The sequence below is a fragment of the Drosophila takahashii genome, chromosome 2R (genome assembly GCF_030179915.1).
Source record: "Drosophila takahashii strain IR98-3 E-12201 chromosome 2R, DtakHiC1v2, whole genome shotgun sequence".
NCBI classification, from domain to species: domain Eukaryota; kingdom Metazoa; phylum Arthropoda; class Insecta; order Diptera; family Drosophilidae; genus Drosophila; species Drosophila takahashii.
Genome location: NC_091679.1, coordinates 25,168,914 through 25,193,322, shown reverse-complemented (window position 1 = coordinate 25,193,322; position 24,409 = coordinate 25,168,914). Strand labels below are relative to the sequence as shown.

Below are 24,409 nucleotides of genomic sequence, written 5' to 3'. Positions count from 1 at the left end.
AAAAATGTGAGAAAGCCTAACTATCGTTGTTTAGTTACTGTCTAGTTCCCACCAAATTTACGGAATTTTTTCGCATGGCCATGTGGAATTTTCTAACGACTCTCATTGGCTTTTGTAACGCATTTTAAAGCATTCGATTTTTATGGATTCACAGACGCATCCCAGACACTTCTCCTATCCTTAAGTGGATGACTTTTCCCCGCCAGCAAGTGTAACCTCCATTGACCCCGAGGCACAAAGTTTACACATAAAAGTAAAAGCTTTGCCAGCGGCCAACGAAACCATGTTGGGTCAAGAAAACCCAATACACGGCACTCTGAAATCTATGCAAATGAAGAGACCCCCGGTAGGAAAATATTTACCTAATTACCAGGCAAAACGGATGGAAACATATTTGCTCGCCGGGCAAAAACGTTGACATCCAGCTAAGCTGAGCGCTACGAAACTCCGGCACTCAGACGGTAGACATATGCGAAAATTGACAGCTAACAGCGGAAAAACAACAAAAGACAACGACGACGAGTGTTAAAAACAAAAAGTTTCCACTAAAAAGACGCAACAGTAGTGAATGCCAATTGAAGGTGTAATGGAAATGGAACTCTGGTTATTGGTTATTGGTGGTTGGTACTGCCCTCCCCATAGCCTCTCGTAATACTCCTATCGGTTCGGTATCTGAGGACTGTCAAGTCATGCGACGCGATGTTTACGCGGCATAATGAGTTATTAGAAAACGTTTAATAATTTGCATAAATCAACAGGCAACGCGATAAACTTGTACAGAAAATATGAAAATACAGATAGAGTTGGAAAAAAAGAAAAAACGTAAATTAAATACGCACGGAATTTGACAAAAACAAGCGGGTCCACACCCGATACTTAAATAGAAGCGAAAATACCCTTACAACACAATGCTATTATAGGCACTTATCAAGAATAAACAATACTTTTAAAATATTTATGGTAAAGATAAATGCGGATTCAACAATATGTACTTATATCGTAATAAAAATCAATCTTTTAAATATTACATTTAAGCGTAATAATATTAAAAGGTCGAAAGAGTCGGTAATATCCTAGAGACTTGCAGGGAAATTCCCTTTTAAACTGCACACTGTTCCCAACTTTATCTGACATTAAAGGAACTGGTTTTCGATTAGAGTATATTAGGTTACCCTACTAGTTCGTGATCTTGTTCCCAGTTTAGTCAAATTTTGTTGGCTTTTTTACCCTCCTATTAAACAACGTTGACATTTTTGGTACGCGCAATTGCAAAAAATATCGCAAAAAATGATTGGAGTAGCCCGAGGAATTTGTTAGGTAAATAAATAGCAAAGCGTTTTGTATGCTGTCCATGATAAGTATCATTGCATTGCGAGATTTTATTAATAATCGCATTTTACTTTATTTTTGTGCCGGATTTCGGTACAAAGTCCAACTTGAAACTATGAATAATAGAATTAAACTTTAATTACTTGGCAATTCAATAGATAAGATACGCTCAAGACAGTATTGCCTTGGTATTTTCCCCAGAAAAATAACAAAGATGAGGAATTTCTGGGTATTGTTAAAAACAAAAGAAGAAAGGTGAATAACAAAATTCCATTCTTATCGGGGGCTTTTATCAATGGTCATAAAACCAAACCCAAACGACTATTTAAATATGATTTATTTAATGTCAACCCCACATTTGACCATAAATATTATCTATTTTTAGCTTCCGCAGTAAATGAACAACAACAATTATTTTCAGGCAGTAAAATCATTTAATTACAGAATTCGGATGTTTGCTTAATTGATTGCTTGCGGAATTAACACAGGCTATTATTATTTTTAATATTCTTTGTCGCGTTTTCATGACTATAGATGTTTTAGATAGAGTACAGGAAATAGCTTATTTGTTTTCCTAAAAATAACATTTTATTTTCTATATTTATTTTTATAAAATTGTTAGAGTTCATGCTCATATTCCAAGACTTTTTTGTGGTTATACCTTTTATTTGACAAAGGAATCTATGGAATTCCTTGGATATCTCATCTCCATCGCCATCTCATCTTTCCGCTTTGCAAGATAGGTTTTTAACAAGGTGCGATAAACAACAAATTAATGCCCTGGCACGATGACAGCGCCGCACAGTGAGCGCCAGAATTAAATTCCACACAGTGCCCGACGGGCGCCGATGGAAATGCGAAAGGAGCTGGGAAAAGGGTTTTGGGCTTAGTCCGGGGAACAATTCATAATTGTCACTTATTTATTGCTCAGATATTGCGAGCTTGATTTTACGGGCGCTTATTAAAATGAATTTTTCAACACACAAGGGATCGTCGGCGAGGTCTGGGGACCCCGGCCATCTGATAGGCCATTTGATCGAAAGCTTCGATATGTGAGTGGGCTATCTTCCCTTTCCCTCTCGCCCTGCCCTTCGCAGCCTCCCTCTCTTTCGCTCCCGCGCCGGCGTGTTTTTATTACAAGCGAGCGCCACCCGCTGCGCAGGCGTGTAACTTTTTTTTTTGTTTTTACGATGCTGTTTTTGCCGTTCGCCCTCTGCTGTTTTGTCCTTCGGATCGCTTTGTCTTTTGTCTAGAGCGGGTGGCTATCGCTCTCCCTTTCTGCAGGGTTCACCATGGCTTTCTCCCTCACTCTGGTCACTGCGAGAAAATATTCCTCGATTTGGTAGTCATTTAAAATATTTCTTTAAATATCATTTTTAAACTTCGAAAACTGTTCTGGGTCGTACAAATTACAATAAATTGATCCATTTATAATATATAATTTAGTATACATTTTTAAGAAATATTTTATACTCCCTATTCAGAAGCATGTTTCTTTTCTATGCACAAAGCTACAAAAGTTTTACATAATGATATTTTTTATAGACAAAGTTTTAGAATAAACAAAAAATATAAACATCTTTTCTTTTACTAAACTAACATTATAGATTGCTTTTAAATTGTCTTTATTTTTTAAATTTGTTTGAAAACACCTTCATAATTTTCTCCCAGTGTAAGCTATTTTGCAATTTGTTACTCCTGGCGTGTTCACACCATTAAAGATGGCCCAAAGAGAAGCTGTTTTGTTCCGTGGCGTTCAAATTAATAGGTCTCAGTCCGTAAGGATCTATGATTAATGAAGCGCGACTATCGCTGCCTTAATGCTGTCAATATATCACAATATGCACAAAACACTCGGCTAACCGATTACCGACCCCGAATCATATAAGAGGTGTCTATAATCCCAATCCCGATGGTATTGCGTGAGCTGGACATCGCGTGAGTAATCAGCCGCATGTGGGTAATGATGATCTCTACTCCCTCCAAGAGATCCTGCCCCAAAAAATAAAACAAAACCGCGTCCAATGCCAACGCCACTTTGCAACATGTCGCTCGGTTCGTGCAACATTCATTGCGTTGGCCAACTCAAACCTGTTGTTGCTTCTTTAATGGGGTGGGGGTGGGGGTTTCAGTGTGTTTGTGAGGCAATTATCGCATGCGAGAGTGGAAACAGTTTTCAACTGGCAACCACGAGCCCAATCAACCCCCAGAGAACAATTTGGGGTGACCAGTTAATACTAGTTCCGAAAATAATTCAAATATTTAAATGAATTTTACTTCCTTCAGGTCTATAAATTATGGTATCAATTGAAAACAATACATATTGAATTTTAAGGTTAATTTGCGTAATGTTTTAGATCTTAGAGGTATATTTTTACCCAGTTCAAAGATTTCCAAATTGAATAAATATTTCATAAATATTTTATTTATCTGGGCAATCTAAAATATTTAAATCAGTCAAGTTTAAATATTCAATCCGTATTCAAATTAGTCATATTAAAAAAAAAAGTGTTTTAAAAAGTTCAAGGAAAATCGAAAATTTCAGTAAATCCTTTCAGAGCTTTCAGGAGCTTTTTCAATCCAGAAATGGTCACTCGAGAACTTTAAAACAAGCTAAATATGTTTAGTGGTCAGTCGAAAATTCACCCCCAGAAAAAAGTCTCTTCTCTCGATTTGCAATTAAAGAGTATTTGTGGGAAAGCTGAAAATCGCATGCAATTTTGCGGCATAGACCGTTATGCAGTAGCTGGGCTCTCCTTTTCTCTGTTTGGCTTCCGCAAACTTGAAAGAGCGAAAAGTTTTCTCTTTTTTATGGCGAAAAAGTGGCCCCAGCAGCGCAGTCGACGTCGCTGCTCAAAGCTCCTGTTGCAATCCACTCGCTCTCATTGCGGTTGTTGTTCCTGTTGTTGTTGTTGTTTTTCTTCCTCATTCCCTGATTCTTCCTCTTCTTCTTATTAGCCTCAAGTGGTGAGCATACTCCCGGCACGCCCCCTTTCCATGGAACTATTAAAAACTGGCCGGTCTCAAAGTCTCCCGAGTATTTGTTCCAATAAGAAAAGCCAATGCTCTGCTTCACTCGACGCAGGCAGAGACAGCGACGGTGGCAGCGGCAGCGGCAGCGACTGCAGCAGAGGCATCGCATATCGTTGGCCAGTTTCGCATCGCATTTAGTTGGGTTCGCAACAACAAAACTTAACAAACCGCAGTCGCGAATCGAGTAGAATCGGTTCGAAATCGGAATCCGAATCGAAAATAACGAGCATAAATCGAGTTTAACTAAATAAACAATAATAATACAAATTAATGAAAAATATTGTGAATTTAAAAACCATAACACGAATCGAAAACCACGAACATAACTCGAGTTTAATTGACTAAACAATAACATTGAAAATTAAATCAAACATTGTGAACTGAAATAAAACTTTAAGAAGAATTATTATAAAGGAAAACAAATTTGTTGTGTTTCTGAGCCAAAACACCTTATTGGCCACCCTTGAAGTTTTCGTTTCGTTGGTTTTCCTGCGGTCGAAAAGTGGCAGAAAAACGCTTTTGCCTGCGTTCATTTGAGCCTTTTAAGCCGTTTAGGCAGGATCCAAAGGAATAGACGAAAAATGAACCCCTTTTTGGCTTAGCTGCCAGGACTTAAAGTATGGGTTTCCGCTTGAAACTTTCGGGGGATGGTCAAGTGATTCATAAATAGGCGGAAAAGTTATTGGTACAGTGAGCCCTAATGCAAGTAGACTCGACCGTAAGCTTATAAAGTAAATCATTTAGTTTGGCAAACGTTTTTTGTATAGTATAGTAAAATAGTATTATTCAATTTACTACCAAATTCATAAAGGGTAATTTCATTATATATAATTTTAAAGATATTTATTTAAAAATATTTAATTTTGAAATGATAAAGTAATAGATATTTATTCAAATATAATTTTTCAAATCAAACAGTGATTTGAGATAATATGAATTTTTTAAGAGCGATTTGATCTTTGATGATCCTTTGACATAATCCCAAGCTCTTCATTCTATTCTCAAATAGGGCCTCAGGTTTAGTCTCTTCCTCGCAGGACACACACGTGTTGTTGGCTTTCTCTTATGCTCTCTCTTTGCGCAGCGGCGCAGCTGGAGTTCTCCCATTGACCGGCTCTTGGCCTCTCCGATTCTCTCGACTTCTCAATTTCTCTCAGTGTCGCTCTCCACTGTAAAACTGCTTGTTCTTCCACGCAGTTTTGACACTTGTGACATTTTTGACACACAAATCAATTGTTACGTGAATTTTCAGCGCTGCAGCAGCAGAGGCAGCAGCGCCCAGCGACATCGGGTAAACGCTCATAAAATCGGGTAAAAAACTTCAACAAAAATTCAATAATTTTTTTCGACATTTGGCAAGAGCATTGGCGAAATGTTAACGACCGAAAAGTGTGATTTTCGCGAAGCAATCGAGCCCAAATCGTTGCCTACTTTCGTGCGCTGCGTGTGTGTGACATAATTTGCTGTTCACCGAGAACTTTAACTTAAGGATTCCCCCACAGAAGAGCCTCGCTATCGTGACCTCAGAGTGCATAACACACCACTGGCCCGAACCTTCCCCGTTTTGGGGCCTTCTTTCTGCTGCAAATCGATTTCTGTTTCCGGCATTTTTCACGTGGCTGCTGCTGTCCCCCTTCACTCAGCGAAAAAGTTTCTCAAATGTGGGGAGCCAGCTTTTGAATTTAGGAAAATCAGGCATTTAAAATTAAATACAGGTTGAAGAATTTAAAATAGTTTTTACAATTGGGTATTGGGAAAATAATATAAGTTAGCTACTTCATATAAATTTATTGGTTCTTGCTTCTTGAATTTAAATATTTCTTATAACTCCAGAAAATTGTGCAGAAAATTAGTTATTTTGCCAAGGTGTAAAAAAAATTAAAATGTTTAAATTTGCGCAAGACTAATTGTAGCAGATACCATTTTTAAAATAAACTGTTGAGATACAAAATAAAGTAGTTATATTTATTTAAATTTGTAAACTCAGTAAAATAATCCTTTTCACTCCGGTGTTTCTTTAAAGTTAGTAAATAATCCTTTTGAATCCCGTGTTTTTTTTTAAGTCAGACGTCATTTTATTTGTTTTACCAATCAGTTTAGAAAACTGAATTTTCATCTTGCCAGATTTAGTAATCATTTTTTCTCAGTGCTCTCATCGTCTGTTTCGTGCAGTTTTGGCATTTCGCTGCCGTTCTGGCTTTCCCGCTGTTGTTGTTGCCGCCTTAACGATTTTTCCCGCAAACAACACAGCGAACTGAAACGTGTCAGGCCAGAGGAAAAGCCAAAATGAAAAGCCCAAAGGGCGGCGAGAGAAAGGAGAGAACATTAACAGCAAGGTGGCCGTAAATCGCGAATCGTAAACAGTTTTTGGGCTCTGCGGGGAAGCAGCTGAAAGTAACAGTCAGCCTGGTTTATCGGAATCGTTTTTGATTTCCTGCCTTTGGCCTGTTTTCTGTTTTCTGCTTTCCTGCTTTCCGTATTCCGTACTCGACAGTCCGTAGTCCATTTTCCGTGCTCTGCTTCTTGCCACTTCCATTCGCTTTTGGGGGTTTTCCTGTTCGCTTAGTTTCGGTTTCGGTTTCAATTTCAGTCAGTCAGCTGCTGCTTTTCACGTGGCACGTGTCGTATGAGTAATATTTTTTTCGGCTTCCCTTGCTACTTTATCCCTTGCAGTAGCCTCTCCACTCAGAAAATAACAATAATTAAAGACTGTTTAATTGATATATCAACTGACACACAAATTAATAAAGTGCTTAGATCAATCGCAATTGCAAAGTGTTCAAAATTCTTAAGCCTAATACCAAAATACCCACATAATCGCAAAGGACATTGTTAAATTGGCCCCAAAATCGATTCACCGAAATCGCATTCTAAATGTTCGACTGGATTGAATTTAACAAAGAAGCGTAGACGAAATACGAATGCAAATTAGATGCAAAATAAATGGGTAAAATGAGGTCAAGTAAATACGATGTAAGTATACCGTTTTATATTAAAAACTTATAGTTAAAAGAGACTTAAGATAGAGTAAGCATTAATAGTTAATTATATAATATTTTGAGTATCTACAAAAATATATATCTTTTAAAAGAACGAAAAACTGTTAATAGTTTAGTATAAATCACTTTCACTTTGTGCTTAATAATAAAATTCGCCAGAACTGACTTTCACTAACTCCCCCAAATTGGCCATCAATCCTGGCCTTTCGGTTCGCAATTATCTGCCCAAAGCCAATTGAAGGTTATGCCATCACATCCAGACTCCAGGTGCTGAACTCAGCTGGTCAGCGAACCAAAAATTTACATAATCACTTAACTCATGGCCCACATTTTAGGTGATTATCATCGGGTCGGTGGAGAAACAATGCCCTCGCAAAAATCTGAACATAAATTAAGTTCAGAAACGGAAAACGGACGAGCTGTCTGCCCTTAATCTTGAATTACAAATCGAGTGCAATTATCTGACGCGACGGCTGCAATGAGTCTCTCTCTGGTTCTTGATTCTCCTTCCCTCGAGGCCTCTTAGCAATTTGTTTTCACACTTTACGATTTGCATGGCCGGATCAGTGTTTTCGATAAGCGTCGACAAGGTTTCATTGGGAGTCGGAACCTGGTTTTGGCCTGGATCTGGATTTGAATCTGCATCTGGAGGGAGAGACCCAATCTCTAGCACATTCGCGTGCAGACTTTGCCTCTCGGCGCTACTGTGTGCGCCTTTAAATTTCGCATTTAATTGATTTGTCAACACAAATGTCCGTCGCGGCTTCCTGGGCAACTAAGCCGCTTACTCCACTGCGACTTGGCCTAAACACACGAGTTATGCCGGCATAAATTGCCGACTTTAGTCTTTGGCTGGAAATCGAAAGTCGAGTGCTGCTGGCCGAGGGCCAAGAGATATGTTACTTCAAAGACATCAAAGGCGCATCGCTAACTGCAATCATCAATCAAATAATAAAGAGCGGGCAAATGTGTATCGTTGGTCATCCAATCGGCTAAAAGTTGCAAACTCATTCGGACGGGGACTCGAAGCAGGGCTTCAGGGTGCTTCTGTGTGGGCGATTCTTACGTGCTTGGACTCTTGATTCTCGATGGGATGCACTCTTATAGGGGGTAAGTAAGGATTGGCACAGTGGCCAGGGGGTTTCATAATATTTGGGCGCTTTTAGAACATGATTTATGGGAAAATGCAAGAGGAACAAAATATCAAAATAACATTAATATTACTTTAGTAAAGTAAAATTCATTACATTAATTTATTAAACGTATAATGTTACCCAAGCTTAACGAAGAAAAATAAAATTACGCGTATACGTAATATTTCATTAGCTACCTAAAAATTCATTCAAACGAACTACTTCCAGAACATTTTTCAAGATTTAAAAATAATAAATTTTGAGTTTAAATTAGAAATAAATTCTTTAATTGTTTGTAAGCGAATGAAATGTCGCAGTTTAAACTGTTTTTCTAAAGTATCAAACATTTGGTATTCTGGATTTAATAGTCAGCCGAAATAATTTAAATGTATTTTATATTTTAGCAAAAGATTGTGCCACTGTATTTGCGCCATTGTCCCCTGACACTTGGCGACATTCCTGATTTCTCTTTTATTTTTAGGTAGCGCCAGTGCGCCCTCCCTGAATCTGAATTATGTTGTCATGTCCCCCGGCTCTTTGTTTTGCTTTTGCTCCGTTTGGCTTTGTCTTCGGGCTTTGTCAGTTGGCTTTTGGTTTGCTGGCTTTCTGCCTTTCTGGCTTTCTGCAAAATGCGAACACGCGCCCCAGCACGTGGGCGGAAAATATCTGCCGCCGTTTGTGTCTGTTTTCTGGCCATTTTTTGGGGGGAGCTCCATCTGTGCGCCGCTTATTAATTGTGTGCGAATGTTTGCACAATTTGTCAATATTATCGCACAAAACATGACCATTGGCAGCCGCCCCCGCAGCTCCCTGGCTCCTTAACATCTTGTTCAGCTACCAAAAAAAGTTTGCCTAAGTGATTTGTGATTTATGGGTTCACTCGATTTTCGCTTGCATATTTAATGGGATGTGGCGGGAGTGGTTGTCACCTATTTTGCTACACAACAAAAAAAATTAAATCAAAAATGGTTGAAGTAAAAATAATTGAAATCAAAATAATCCCAACCTAATATTATAGAAAACTAAATAAATTCTAAACCATTGAGAAACTATTGCTAAAAATAAAACAAAATATGATATATTGACACTCAGGCTACAGTGATCTTATTTCTTTTCTGTGTACCTATCTCTCTCTCTATCTATATCTATCTCTATCTGTGGCTCGGTCTTTAGCCTGGGGGCCTGACTATTTGCTAATTTCCCAACCCACCCCGCACACGTCTGGCAATATGCTTTACGACTTTATAATGCCCGGTTAATTGGGTCAACCGTTTCGAAAGGGAGGGTTGGGGTGGGGTGGAGACTAGGGGCGGGGCAGGCGCAGGGGGTGGAGTCAACGCATGTTTCAAATGTTTGATAAACGCGTTGTGGCATTGCCTCCTGACACCACTCATACATATTAATGCCAAACGCCGACTTGGCCGTCTATTTGCGGTCTGGTAGCCAACTGGGTGTTGTTCCCAAGTTGGCTGGAATCGGAGATCTGGCATCCCAAGTTTGGTTCCCCACCTGAGTTGAGTGGGAGTTTCGGTGCAGGACGGAGCGTTGATTGGTGGCTACCGTCCTGAGCTGGCAAATGGGTAATTTACTATGAGGGAACTACAAGCAGGAAATAGAATTAGCAGACCTAAAGAAAACAATTCTGAGTTAGTATCGATTAAAATAAATTTTTTCCATTTCTAGTATTTGTATTTTATATGAAACATAGCCAGCTAAAATAAATAATTTTTTAGCTAGCCACAAAAAGCTCAGACTAGTTTTAATTACCCAACCCATTTTGACAATATTTCTGAACGATTTTTCTTGCATCGAATCGTGTAAATCGGGAACTTCCAAAATTAAGTGCCCCATGTAAGGGGCGTCTCCGTTGGGTCGACTTAATAGAAAGCGAAAACTCGACAATTTTCCACGAGCTTCACAACTCGCTGCCTGCTAAGCCGCGAAAGTAAATAATCCAATTATCGCACACATGCGCGCCCATAGCATAAATAAAATCATTTGATAAGACAAGCGATAGACCAAGGAGACGGGAGACTAAAGACTGAAGACCGAAGACGGCAGACTGGAGAGTGAAGAGTGAAGAGTGAAGAGCGAAGACCGTAGACCGGGCGGGGAAATTGCATAAACATGTTTGGTAGCCGCTCACTGAGGAAGTAAGTCAGTCAGATGAGAGTCGACTTTGCATTTGAAATATGCTGCATTAATATGCCGATAAATATTTGCCAGCCATCGTGCGACTCTCTTCGGATCTTCGGCCATATATGTAGCTATATAGCTGGCCAACAACTCAATTAGATGGCCGTCTGGGCTGCAGATGGCGGAGGAGGGAGGTCTGAAATTAAATGGCATAAAATATTTCCGCGAATGATCATCAGCCGATCCTGATTACGATCGTGATCATCATGGGCAGACTTTGTGCAACTTTGTCGCCTCTTGAGTGGAGTTTCCCTTGAAGTTGCTGCTTTTCAGCGGGGAGTATTGGACGAGTTGAAATTTGGATAGCAATTGTGAGAAACTAATTTAGGGCTTTATTTCAATTTTATAACTTGGGTTAAATGTATAAAAGATTTATAATATGTTTTTAAAGAACAAATATTTTAACTCCCAGAAACATTCTATAGAATCAGGCTTAATGTTTTCCATATCAATAAAAATAAAGAAATTATTTAGAAAAACGATTTAATGTAAAAAATTGAATACAAATAATTTATTAACATTTAATATAAGTTCCTGAATTTCTATGCCTTTTTTTGATTGTATAATGCAATTTTTGATGTCCAGTATTACTGGGTATTATTGGTTCGATTTCCCAAGACCGCAGTCCTACCTCCCCCTTTCCGATTTCCCCCATCCGTGTGCATTGTGTCAATGTCAGCAATGTCTCTATCTTTCCATCTGCGTCTGCGTGGCGTGTCAACAATTTGACAGACATTCATCAGCGTTCGCCACTTTGGAGCTGCCTGTGTCGCATACTCAATCAGCAAGGGGAAGTCGGACTGGGAGTCGGAGTTATGGTCGGGACCCCAGTTGGATCCCGGTCTTCATTCCGAGTCCCAGTTGTCATTTGTGCGGTGTGGCTTTTGGCTTTGTGCCGCGTGCGCATAATTGATTTTTTCGCGGCGATTCGCTGGTTGTTCGCTGGTCAGCTGCCTGTGTTCTCCTGCTGCCGTTGTCATATTAATGTCAAAAAGATTGCACTTGATCATGAGTTGCGTGTTTGCCAATTTGTGCACACTGAGCTCAGAGGAATGAGCAACGTGGGCCGTTCTTCAGCAGAAGAGCCCAAGAATCCGGTGGAGAATCATGGGAAAGCAGAGTGAAAGGAGTGCGGAGCGATGCACTTGTTCGTGGGCGTCATTTCAACACCATGGGAAAATATTTTCACAACTCTCGCCGCTCGACTGGCATTTGTAATGGCTGGCAAACTGGCCGGCGAAAAATGAAAAATACAACAATGATATTGCTAAATATAAACACACAGTTGGCAATATTTATCGATTAAATACCAGAATACCAGGTGGGTCTAGACATCCACTAAAAATAAAACGTGCGTCAAGTATTTTATCGCTGGCGATCACATGTCTTGCCTCGCTTTGTTTTGCATTCCGCGGCGCATTACTGACCTAAGCTACCCAAATAATAAATGGGTGTGAATCAGTGTCACCTGGCAGGGGCCATATAATTTACTAAGCTTTCTAATGGCACAGGTGAAGTTATAAAGCCGTATCGTGGATAGAAGGCTTACGTAAAATATGAATACTTTTAAAATATGTTTAAAGATTAAGTAGAAAGCATTCTTATAAAGACGCTTAGTTAACTTGTTTACCTTTTATTATCGCAACCCATCGGAACCCTGTAATTTCCCTTCGGCTTTCAATTAAACCCCACTAAATGCTAGTTCCACCCTTTCAACAACTTCCTCCAAGCACTTGATGATATGTTCTGCCAGAGCTCAATTGCCATTTAATTACTTCATTTAGCAAAACCAATAGCAACAGCACTTCCACTGAGGGCGCCTCGCACTGCAATTGCACATGTTGAATGCAATTACAGGCAAAGCGCTTAGACGCCAATAATTATTAGATATTTATATGCAGTCGAGAGCCAACAACAAGTTTGCCAGACGCTAAAAGCCGAGTCGTGGGGCTTTCAAAGGGGGAGGTTCTATAGAAAGAGACACCCCGCACACTGCATTGACATTGAATTGCATCTGTTCGAATCTCTAACTGTAAAGTGCCATCAGACGTTAAGATGAGATTGCTCCCCCACTTCTCCCCCCTATTTGTGGTATACTCCCCTTATCGTTCATTGTCATCGGAACTTATATAGCTTAAGTTGTTTTCGCCTTGTGGCTCTTGGCACTCACTTTATTAAATGACAATTTGAGAGGCGATGATGTTAATGATGCTTATGGGTTTGGAACTCAATGAAAATTTGATTTCGCTTTTAAGAGGGTGATGAGTGTAGGAATATGGTTGAGTTCTTCACTTACTTGGGGTGTTTAGTTGTTTAGTTGGAGTAGAAGCTTAAGGTATATGAGGAATTAGAAGAGCTATATGATAAGCCTAGTTACCAAATAAATTCCAGTTACTTATGCCATCTAATATTTTCTACTTTCCATTTAGTTTCATTTTTATCCTATTAAATTGGTAAATTCTTCTTAAATTGTACTATGGTGTTCCATACTTTAACTTAACTAATTTGCTTTAATTTATTTCGAAATATATGATCATTATGACTATAGCAAATTTGAATTTATGAATTTATAAATTGGTTTACTTAACTGTTCTTACCTAAAGTTCTCATTCAGCTTCTTAAAATATCCAGTAGTGCGCACCCCACAGCTCCATATTCTCAGAGCCCCTTAGATCAACACTTGTCAAACTGGTTTTCACCGCTCAAGCCATTAACCCGTTGATGTAATCTATCCGAGGTGCAACATATTATTCAATTGAATCGAACTATTGCATAAATCTTGACCAGCAGTCACACCGTTAGGTTCCACACCCCAGCGCGGGCAATTCATCAAGAAGTGGCTGCGGTTGTCATTATGTCAAGTTCGTTGAGCAATCCACTAAACTAGAGTTGTAATCAGAAACGGCACTAAAGCCACCCCAGCAAAGTCCCCATCCCCAATCCCAAATCCCCATTGCCACTACTAAGTTGTCGGTGGCTCATAAAAATGGCAATCACATTTGCATTGCATGCTCGACCAATGTAAATCGGACATCATACTGCGCATTTCCAATTCGATCCGATCGTTGCCCGATCGTCTGTGTTTATTGTTTGGGGTGTGTGTGCTGAAAAGGGCTAAGCTAAACCCAACAGATCCGATAGATAGCACGCAGTTTCCCCGGAAATCTGTGTGCGAATGACACGGTCGACTATTTATAGGGGCCCTGAAGTTCCCGAGGTTGTGTGCTTGGATTTTTGAACTCCTTAGATCGTCAATCAGGCCGGACGGTTCAGAATTCAATTGGAACTAATTCCTTTTTGAGTGTCGGACTTTCCCGGGTTAGGTAAAGGGTTTATGGCTAATATGAATTTCCCAGAATTAATGTTAAGTAAGGTTGGGAGAATGCACTTTGTAACAGAAACACTTTACCATAATATCTATTTTTAGAATAAAGATTATTGACTTACCTAAAAATCGTGTTAAAAGCAAACACATCATTTCCAACCTATTCTTCCTTCGCCATCTATTTTGATTCTGGGCTAAACCAGTTCGCGATTATCTTTCACTGGAAAACCACACCCTGACATAAAGTTAATTAAAAGCTTTCAGCGCGTTTGACATTTGCCGCTAATGTCGCGCCTCTTAAGTGTTGCTCCCGTTGATAGTGTTTCTGCTTTTTACTTTTGCTGCCCGGTGTCCTTGTGCGTAGAGTTTTCCACAATTACAATTAATTCAGCCACCAGCAGGCCGTTCTGACAATTAAGAAATTCCTGCCTGCGTTCGCCGGCCTCTCAGTAATTTTTATCACATACACTTTTTATCGCAAATATCACAACTTCATCAGCAATCAATGCGGCCAACAGCAGCAACTGCCACAGCGGCAACTGCAACCCGAGAGGCGGGCAGGCAGACAATTAGCCATAAAATTAGCTGCAAGTTGGCCAAAGGAATGCGTTGTCGATGGCCAAGGCGCTTGGCGGTGGCAAATTGAAAACAATTTTAGCTATTTGCATATAAATGCAACCTGAGACGCTGCCAACCAGCAGCAGCAGCAGCAAAAACAACAGCAACCTGCAGCTGCAATGTTGCCCACCGATGTTGCTTGCGAATGTTGCTGGCCCACTGTGGAATAAAGCTCAAAACCCTATTACCAATAAATCGCAAAAAATAAATATTTTAACATCCCAGATAAAATGAATGAAATGTTGCCAATTTCACAAGTACACAACTCATTTCTTACACTCTTTAATTTAGAAGTCTACACGACCGCACAACAACTTTACAGACATTTTTTCTAGAATGGAATTTCTAGTATATCTTGAATCTTAACATTAGATTATTTATTTTCTAGCATTAAAGGCATTTTCACAAACATTTTTTTAGGAATGGAATTTCTAGTTAATCTTGAATCTTAACATAAGAATATTTGTGTTCTAGGACTTACAAACAAATTTTACCTTATAAATACTAAAATAAATGTTTTGTCTCTAAGGACAAGTACAAAAGGCTTATTACTAGTTAGGGGTTTTCTGATTTAGTCACTTATTATGTGAGACAAATTTGTTCACCAGTTTTGTTCTTGTGAGATTTTTACTAATGAGTTTTTAAACACCTTATCAGAAACCTTTTTTTCCTTATTTCATGTACCCAATTTATCCCTATGAGCTACGCCTTAAAGTTGATCAGAATTGCATATTAAAATAAATTAATTAGTTCGCTAATGATTTTTAATACCCTATGTATTAAGAAATAAGTAGATACAAAATGGGTTTAAGGACAAGTAAAAAGGCTTATTACTGTTTAAGGCATCTTAAATATTAATTTCAGATATTATGTGGAACAAAATAGTTCAAGAGTTTTGTTCTTGTGGGGCACTCCCTAATGGGTTTTTGATCACCTTATCGGAAGCCTTTTTTTACCATTTCCTGTACCTAATTTTTCCCACTGTGCTAGGCCGTAAAGTTTATCGAAATTGCATTTGCCTTATAGTTCATAATAGCATGTTTTCCGACTGTGGTCAGTACTAAACAGATAAAGATTGCCGAGGGCGATCGGCAAATGCTTTTATCAGCTCTGGAATATAAATATTGATATTGATATAGTCGGAGTGGACCTGGCAACAATTAAGGTAGCAACATATGGGAACAGCACTTCCAAAAGCGACCCACGTGGTCGAATTATATACACAGAAGAGCGAACACTTGTGAATGTTGTTAAAAAATATTTCCACAAAGGTTCAAACTACATTTCACGCCTAATTTCATCTGACAACAACAGCAGCGAAAAGTTGGGGAATATTTTTACACATTTTCTTGGCGTTATTTTTTTTAGCGGCAGCTGCGGGAATGGAGGGGCGCTCTGTGGTGGCTGCTGTGTTAATTTGAGACATAATTGCAAGCTCGCCAGGATGAGTGGGGCGCTGGGGTGGCCAGGGGGTGGCGGTACAGTGGGGCGAAGGGGACAGCTGCGCCGACTGGTTATGACAGCAATGACAGCTGCGGCAGCGTCGGCATTTGAATAATTTGCAATTAAACGCTCCACGCGGCTCAGCAATTAGGCGAGGAGTCATGGGGGAGGGGCAGGGGAAGAGGTGGTGCAGAGAAAAAAAATTCATTCTGGAGTTTTTCTCTGTATAAAGGATCAGAAAAAAGTATCCTATAAATTTTAGATTTCATTGAATTAATCAAAAATCCGTAAGCAATTTTTACATTTGAACTACTATTTCTGGCAGTGCAGTCGGGGGAGTGAGACAAATGGCAAACATTTCCCCGTGGCCAAAAACGCCACACGGACCACACGACGTATGCGTAATATTTGCATCTGATTCGGCGAGCCTGGTCGACTTTTGAACGGGTTTATCTGGTAGTCGCAGGAGTCGGCCTGAGAACGAATCCAAATGTCCACGTCCATCAGCTGTCCGCAGCTGCTGAAAGTTGATGGCCCGCGATGAAGACAGCGGACCGGTCAAAACCAACACCCAACTGTGTTTCCAATTAAACGCCGCTTAGCCAAACAACGCGGCCGAACAACCGAACAACGCAAAACAACCCAAACAGCCAAACGTCAGCGCGACTTTCAGTTTGCTTTACGGTTAGTTCGTGAGCCGGTCGCACTGAACTTGAATCTTTATGTGGCAGACAGCTCGGGCCTGGAGCCCCGTCCCCAAGATCAGATCAGATCCAGATTCAGATCCACATTCAGATCGGAGCTCTGCGATTCGGACAAAGTGCGATACGGAGTGACAGACTGACTAATTGATGGCCCGCTGATTGATTGATTGATGGACTGCCGATTGATTTATGGGCCATCGTGGGGGGCTGAATTAGATTTTCCACCGATCTGGAGTGTCGGGGCTTTAATCGGCGTTAAGCGGTGTCTGATAACTGTTAGGGGTTTATTAATGTGGTGATTGGGTTAGAAGTAAATACCTATTATATGACTTTTTGTTAAAAAATGTTTTGAAAATGACTATACGACTTACATAATTTTTAATACATTTAATATTTTATATTTTGTCTATATTATATTACTAAATGTGTTTTTGTTTTATTATTTTTTTATTAAATAATTTTCAAATCCAACATTGTAAAAATAAACATTCTCAAGCTTTAATAATTTCAAAAATGAATTTGCTTTTATTGTAATATTTTGTTTGGAACATTAATTTTAGCTGTTCTAGTTTTTTTTTAACAAATTTGAGAGTAAAATTTGCCCATTAGTCAATCGGTCAAGCCTGACTAACGACTGCCCTAAATATTTTAAATATGATTCGAAAGCAAATACAATGTAATTTAGTCATTGGGGAGATCTCCAAGACACTACTTGGAAATGTTGTTATGGCTCATGATGATATTGTTTTTTTGTAAATCCTTTGGTGAGTAGTGCTATTTTGGGTTCTTAATGAGTAATGGATACTTTTGCTAATTTACAAAAAAAAGCTCTGCGAAGCAAGTTTACCAACGTCAGTGCGGAGTGCAGCTATGAATTCTGTTCTAGTATGAGGGGTTGGTTGACCGCCAAAGGTGAGCTGAACCTGGATATCCACCTGAATCGCACCCTGCGTAACGGACTGAGGACTACAATTAACCTGCTGCAGCTGATGGATGGCCAAAGTCGGTATCAGACACTGTTCAGCTACGACATGGACACCTGCAAGACGCTGCGGGAACTTCTGCAGGCCAGTCTGATGAAGGTCTGGCTGAGGAACGTGTTCAAGTACGGGAATCTGGCCGACCGCTGTCCCATTAAGCCAGTGCGTACTGCAACTCGAATTATTCGAATGCCTGGGTCAAAGTTTCTCCCCGCAGGCCTTCTACGATGTCCGCAACTTTCAGCTGGAGAACCACAGCATTCCGGGATATTTGCCAGCGGGATCCTACCGCCTCCACGACACAAACTACTACGGAAAGCCCAAGGGCAGGCAACGCCGTCCTGTGGCCACTTTCGTATTGGATATAAAGTTCTATTAAATGGAAATGGAAAATGCGAAAGGCGAATTGCGAATTCAAGATGCTCAAGTGGGTCACGGGTGGGGCTAACGAGTTTCAACTTTTCAAGGCTGAGCGCGGACTCTTGTGAGTGTTGGTTGGCCAAGTTCAAGCTGATAAAAGTCTGAGAAAACTACAGGGATTGCTCAGCGAAATTTATGTGAAAAAGTCGTACTCAAGGTTTTTCCTCGGCCGAAAATCCCTTGCAGCCTCCCTGCCCCGACAGGCCTCATTTCGCTTTTGCTCCACTTTCAGCTGGGACATTTGCCATCTGACAATGCAGGTCTTTAACTAATTGCATAATAAATTCAAGTGAATTTATGGTGCTGCTCCTGCAACTGTCCTTGCTCATTTGCGTTGTCAAAAAGTCGCTCAATCTAGATGATTTATGCAGTTATACCTTATGCATTTATCTGCAGCCTCACGTGCTCGCAGTGCTCTACATAATATTGTCATAATTGAGTGTGCTGTGGGTGTTCTGGTTTGTGGTTTCAATTATAAGGCGAGACAGCATAGAAAACTTTTGGGGGGAAATACATTTAGGTTTTACCCAGAGTATAATTTGAAAAAAAATAATTTAGCTTAGAAGCTGTAAATAAATCTTAATGCATCTGCATTCCTAAATCTGAGCTGTAGCTTTATAAATCCTTTAATTTATCTTGCACACAGTTGAAAGACAAGTTCGAGTTTAAGTGCTACATAAATCTTTAAAAAGATTTATCTTCCTTTATTTAAGATGGGGAATTTTGGAATTGTTAAAAAAAGGTTTTAGTAGATGATAAATCTAACAATGTGATTCACAAGCGGTGATTGCAAAATCTAAATATAAGATAGTTGTATTTTTTAAGCTACCAAATAATACCTCTAAGTTTACAAAATATTTATTATATGAAATCGTATTTGTTTTTAAGCACACTTATTTACTTTCAGGTTACCACAGCTTACGGTCTATGCCAAGATTATTTACCTCCTGATGGTAAGTGAAACCCGCTTGAATACTTTAAGGGTGATGCGTTTCCGTTCGATGAAACAATCGCAACATAGTCACCCAGAATCCTTGAAAGGCTGTCCAGTTCATCACACTCTCCAGGCGTTTCAATGCAACAGTTTTGATAAACATATTTAGATATTTACAACGCGAGCGGAACTCAAATATTGTCATGAAGTGCCCTTCAGGGCGACTATTGACGCGTGTGCAAATATTCGATAATACTATCAAATGTTGTATCAAGTTATATCATCATCCTCGTCATGCCAGAGAGCAACAAACTTGGCCAAAGCCAGGCCAAGCCCATTTTGAAAGGGAGAGGGAAAGAGACATCGGTTCCGAAACTATGCCAATTATTTTATCAAAGGGAATTTCCCTGCAAATCACGACCCAACATCGATCGACTGCCGTTATCAGCTGCGATTGGGCAAATATTTGCCAAAAAAAATAATAATAACAATATACGACCAACTACAATGGAAATATTGAGTGAATACTTATAGAAATGCCAGCGAACGAGCGCTAATTAAATTATACTGTTCTCCGTTTCTTACACGTTTTCTCCAGCTATTTGTGGTTGTTGTTTTCTTTACACTTTTAATTTATTTGGCAATCAATTTGAAGTATGGCTCGGGGGCCGAGAAGTCGGCGGGATGTCGGATGTCCCCGTGTCTGGCTGGTTGTTAATGTGCCGAAATAAATAACTGGAATACCTGGCATTCCAGGGGCGTGAAGCAAACTGGGCGACGTCTTCGCCAAGTTCCGTTTGCCGCGATTTTTCATGAACCCACCAGTATTTACAGCAAGTATTTGCTTATTTGTTCTAAATGAACAACAAAATTATTTTGGCATGAGTGGGCTCGAGGATGGAACTGCGAGACTTGGAGACTTCGAGTTGATTGAATTGTTGAACGCTTCGAGTATTTTTTATTGTACCGCTCAGGTATTCCTCATGCCCTAGGCATTCCGCAGACCTCCGCCACTGCCTGAACCTCTTCATGAATTCCAGTATGCAAATTATGACCCGGTGTGATTATTTTTGGCAATACTCAACATGCGAAAAATTCCACTAGCAATTAAGACGGATGTAAAGGTGGTCGAAAGAGAGCTGATTAAAATTGTGCTAACTGCCTTTTAAATATTTGACATTGAGTTTCGATTTAAGATTTAATACAAGAATGGGTAAAAAGAGAGGCGTCCCTCTCAAATTTATTTTCAAGCAATAAAAAACTTTTCTACTCACTCCAAGCAGGTATTAAATCTAAAATTCACAAAACTTTAGTAGTTCAGACATAAAGTTCTTAGTAAGTCACACTTTTATAGCATAATATAAAATCGAACCTTGACTTTTCTCACTCAGTGCACTCGAAATACTCCGATGTTCCGAGGATTGGAGCCTTCTTTATAGGTGACGGATGGCCCGAATTTAATATATCTAATGCAAGCGGATTGCCCAGGGGTTAATATATATTTACTGCGGAATCGCCGGCGATGGCAATGAACGTGTGCCGAGCAAATAAATGAGCAATCAAGGGCCAAATTAGCGGCACTTTTTATGGTAGCTTAACATGGGGCTTTTGATAGCGTCGATTTTGATTGGCGCCAGGTAAGGCAATTGCCGTTCGGATAGGTGACTCGCACTACCATCGAGACTAGACAATGATATCCAGATGGGAATCCAAGAAAACTCCACTATCGGTGATGAAATGAAGTTTAAGATTTACGTTTTGAAATGAAATTCAAGTTTTATAATGTTGTAAAATTAAATCAAATTAAAGGGTAACTTATTTTAAGCTGATAAAAACTATAATCAAGATACATCGATTTTATTTTTGCGAGCAATAGTCTGAAAAAATTATTGTTTATTTTTATCGTTGTGGCTAAACTTAAAGCAAGACATTTTACCAAATATATTGATTAGTTTTGGGATATACCTAGAACATTCTGCAATCTTATCACTCTAAATTTGGTGTCTTTCCCAGACTTATAATATGTTTTCTAAACATTGAAGTTCATCAATGAAAGGCAGATAACACGGGGTTTCCTTTCGACGGTGTTTTTCGTAAAAGTTTCCATTAAGAGAAATATATGATCATATCAAATGACTTACATTTTTGTAATTTCCGCCATGATTTTGGCAGTTTTCAGATTTAATAACACAAAATTAAGATTTAACAAAGACCTTGATATTCTATGCAAGTTAATGTTTACAATTTCTTAACTTCAGTTGCATATGCATATAGACTCATTTCTTCAATGGTTTATTAAGAAATCTAGGGCCACGTTTATGGATCAATTTGTGATAGCAAGGCTCCACCACCCCCATTCTTCCCCAGCTCTGGTTCTTGTTTTATTAGTAAGTTTAACCGTTCTTGGGGTATTATTGGGCGCTGTTTAATTTCTTCTTTCTTGTTGCGTGGCCCCGAAACAGCGACGCTTATCAGGAAATTATTTCAAAACGTTAATTGAATTGTCAATAGATGGGGAGGCAGAACCGTTCTGGGTGTCTGGGGCCTCTGGCAACGGGTGATAGCGGAGAAGGAAAGGTGTACGAAAGATATACGCCCCAGAACATATACTTCTTGGTATTGCCTCTATAAATACCAAGCGAGAGCTAAGTGTATGTAAGTCGGTCTCTAATTGCATTGGCCAGATAAGAGTTTCATGGCGAGTCGAATTTGGCCGGCTTTCTCGATATGGAAATCCATCCAGGGCACCCGCCACCTCAAGGCCACCATAATATCCAAACCCCCAAACTTGTTATTGTTATTCTCGATATCGGCGATCGGGTCTGGCCAAATCGGTGATTATCTTGATCGGCATTGTTTTGGTCAACAGCGGAAAGTTTCGCCTCGCGTTTTAAAAACGTGATTTGCGATAGGGAGTGCGAATAAAACGTGTTTTCCGCAATCACTCTGACTGGCATTGATAAATCGGGCTACCTCAAGAATGCCACAAACTTTGCTGGTATCGAGGTGAATGATAGTTGTCATAGGGGATGGGAATCCCCAACGTTTGGAGGTTGCCTAAAGGTCAGGTTGAGTATTCTAGAATCGTAATTCTAAAATGAACTGCTTAGCGACCCTGACTTTTTAGTATTTCTAACTAACTAACTAATATTTAAGTATTTTTTTACCACTTATAAGTAGATATCAAATCATGCTGCCAATCTTGAAACTTGGAAATATTATGCTGACCCAGTCGAATGCCGAGTCAACTTTGAGATACGAAAAGTGGACAAGAGGTCTGAGCTATCTGGACATAATTTGATATGATATGAACATGATATGATCCCGCAGCCAAGTCGTAAATTAAGTTTTGTTTCTTTGGAAAAAAGGCGGAGTTAAGACCCCTTGACATTGTCAGTGATTTTGATTTATGCTCCCTGGCAAAACATTCGATTGTGGTATCGATTTGGTCTTCAGCCTTAAAAGGCTTTTGCTGTAAAATGCTTTTCCGACTTTCACGCCACCATTTCCGCTTTCGGAGTGGAGTCCTCCTTTTATTCCACCAATCTGCCGCTGTTTACTTTGCTAATGTGTGGGTAAATATTGCAGTTTTCCTGGGATTAAGCGTTCCATTGGATTCACTTTGATATCGATGTCGTTTTGCTGTATAGCTTGCTAATTGATATCCTACAGATAAACATCCCCCGATTTAATTGTCCAGAAATCGGTGTTTTTGCCTTAAGGGTGTAAAATCAATCGCTGCCGGCCTATCCTGCGCTATCATATCTTTAAAATGTTATAAATACCACCAGTAATTTGCCAATCGCGCACCTTATATAAATTTAACTCCGTCGCACTTGGCCAGACATGTGCTTCGGCCTCTTATCGATGTTCTGGGCTAAAATGCTACAAAATATCATCTAAGGAGAACAACAAACTTAGACTAGGACAACTAAGGGACATGATGCTCAAACCCTTACATAAGACCATTGTTTTGTTACCAATTAGTCTCGAGACCAATTAAAATAATTGGCAACTTAAGATAGCCTTTTTACTGCGCAGATGTTTTGCAGGGCATTCGCTTGTTATTACTTTGAATAACAAATTGGTCTGGCGAATGTTTTGCTTTTTTATGTAAATATTATTGTCGCACATAAAATTGATGGGGCACAGTGGGCCAAGATAGTTGGGAGCTGACTGGCTAAGAAGTACCCCCTACTCGGCGAAACAATATAATTTATACATTAATAAATGCTGGACAAACATTGGATTTATCAATTGGCAAATGTCAGTCAGGAATGTTATCGAATGCACTGGGAAAATTCAGCAGTAGACTTTTGTTTTCATTTAGGAGGTTGTTTTTTTTTTTGGGAAATTAAATATGAAGTTTTGGAATATAAAAAAATCACAAGTTCATTAACATTTCTCATTATTATACCCGTTACTCGTAGAGTAAAAGGGTATACTAGATTCGTGCAAAAGTATGTAACAGCTAGAAGGAAGCGTTTCCGACCCCATAAAGTATATATATTCTTGATCAGGGTCACTAGCCGAGTCGATCTAGCCATGTCCGTCTGTCCGTCTGTCCGTCTGTCCGTCTGTCCGTCTGTCCGTCTGTCCGTCTGTCCGTCTGTCTGTCTGTATGAACGCTGAGATCTCGGAAACTACAAAAGCTAGAAGGTTGAGATTTCCCACACATATTCTTTGGCTTCCTACGCAGCGCAAGTTTATTTTAGCCGAGCGCCACGCCCCCTCTAACGCCCACAATCGCCCATTAACGATTTTAAAATGGGTCCTGCGCCCACATCCTTAAAGATTTCCGATAAGTATAAATGCAATTTTGTTGTGTATATTTATACCTATCGAAATGTAGAAGACATTTTTCAAATCGGACCATTCATTAAAAAGTTATACGCAATCAAAAAAAATATATCTATCTCCCTCGCACTCCCTTTAGCTGAGTTACGATTATTAGTCGGGACACAAACCCGACACAGCGTTCGCACTCCCTTTAGCTGAGTGACGGGTATTAGATAGTCGGGACACCAACCCGACTATAGCGTTCTCTCTTGTTTTTATTTTATCTTTCATTTTACGATCGTCCTTATGTCAGATGAATAATAATATTTTTCAATATTTTGGAACTACGAATATTTTTTAAAAAAATACATAAATACATAAAGAAAACGATTTTTAAATAATGATTAATTATTCCAAAGGAAAAATGAAATTTAAATATTTTTAAAATAATGAAAGTTTAAAATTCAGTTCTTGTTTCTAAAAACCTGAAATTAAAATTATTGGCTTTGACTAACT

The 24,409-nt window shown here is 39.4% G+C and overlaps 2 protein-coding genes across 3 annotated transcripts in view; both read left to right on the top strand.

Moving 5' to 3' along the window:
- The first annotated feature begins 5,601 nt into the window (after positions 1-5,601).
- Positions 5,602-24,409, top strand: part of ths (thisbe) — a 64,607-nt gene continuing 45,799 nt past the window's right edge. The window contains exons 1-3 of one of the 2 annotated variants that reach the window (XM_070214055.1): positions 5,602-5,653; positions 7,036-7,335; positions 19,088-19,133. In XM_070214055.1, coding sequence (XP_070070156.1) covers positions 7,334-7,335; positions 19,088-19,133 — 48 coding nt within the window. In that variant the 5' untranslated portion in view covers positions 5,602-5,653; positions 7,036-7,333. Of the gene's footprint in view, positions 5,654-6,724; positions 7,336-19,087; positions 19,134-24,409 lie in introns of those variants that run through there. The other variant, XM_017138927.3, reaches the window with a different exon arrangement.
- LOC108055551 (uncharacterized) lies at positions 16,708-18,139 on the top strand. The gene is given in 4 exon segments (XM_017138930.3): positions 16,708-16,827; positions 16,829-16,896; positions 17,609-17,922; positions 17,978-18,139. Coding segments are annotated over 4 exon segments (573 nt in total). The 5' UTR covers positions 16,708-16,798.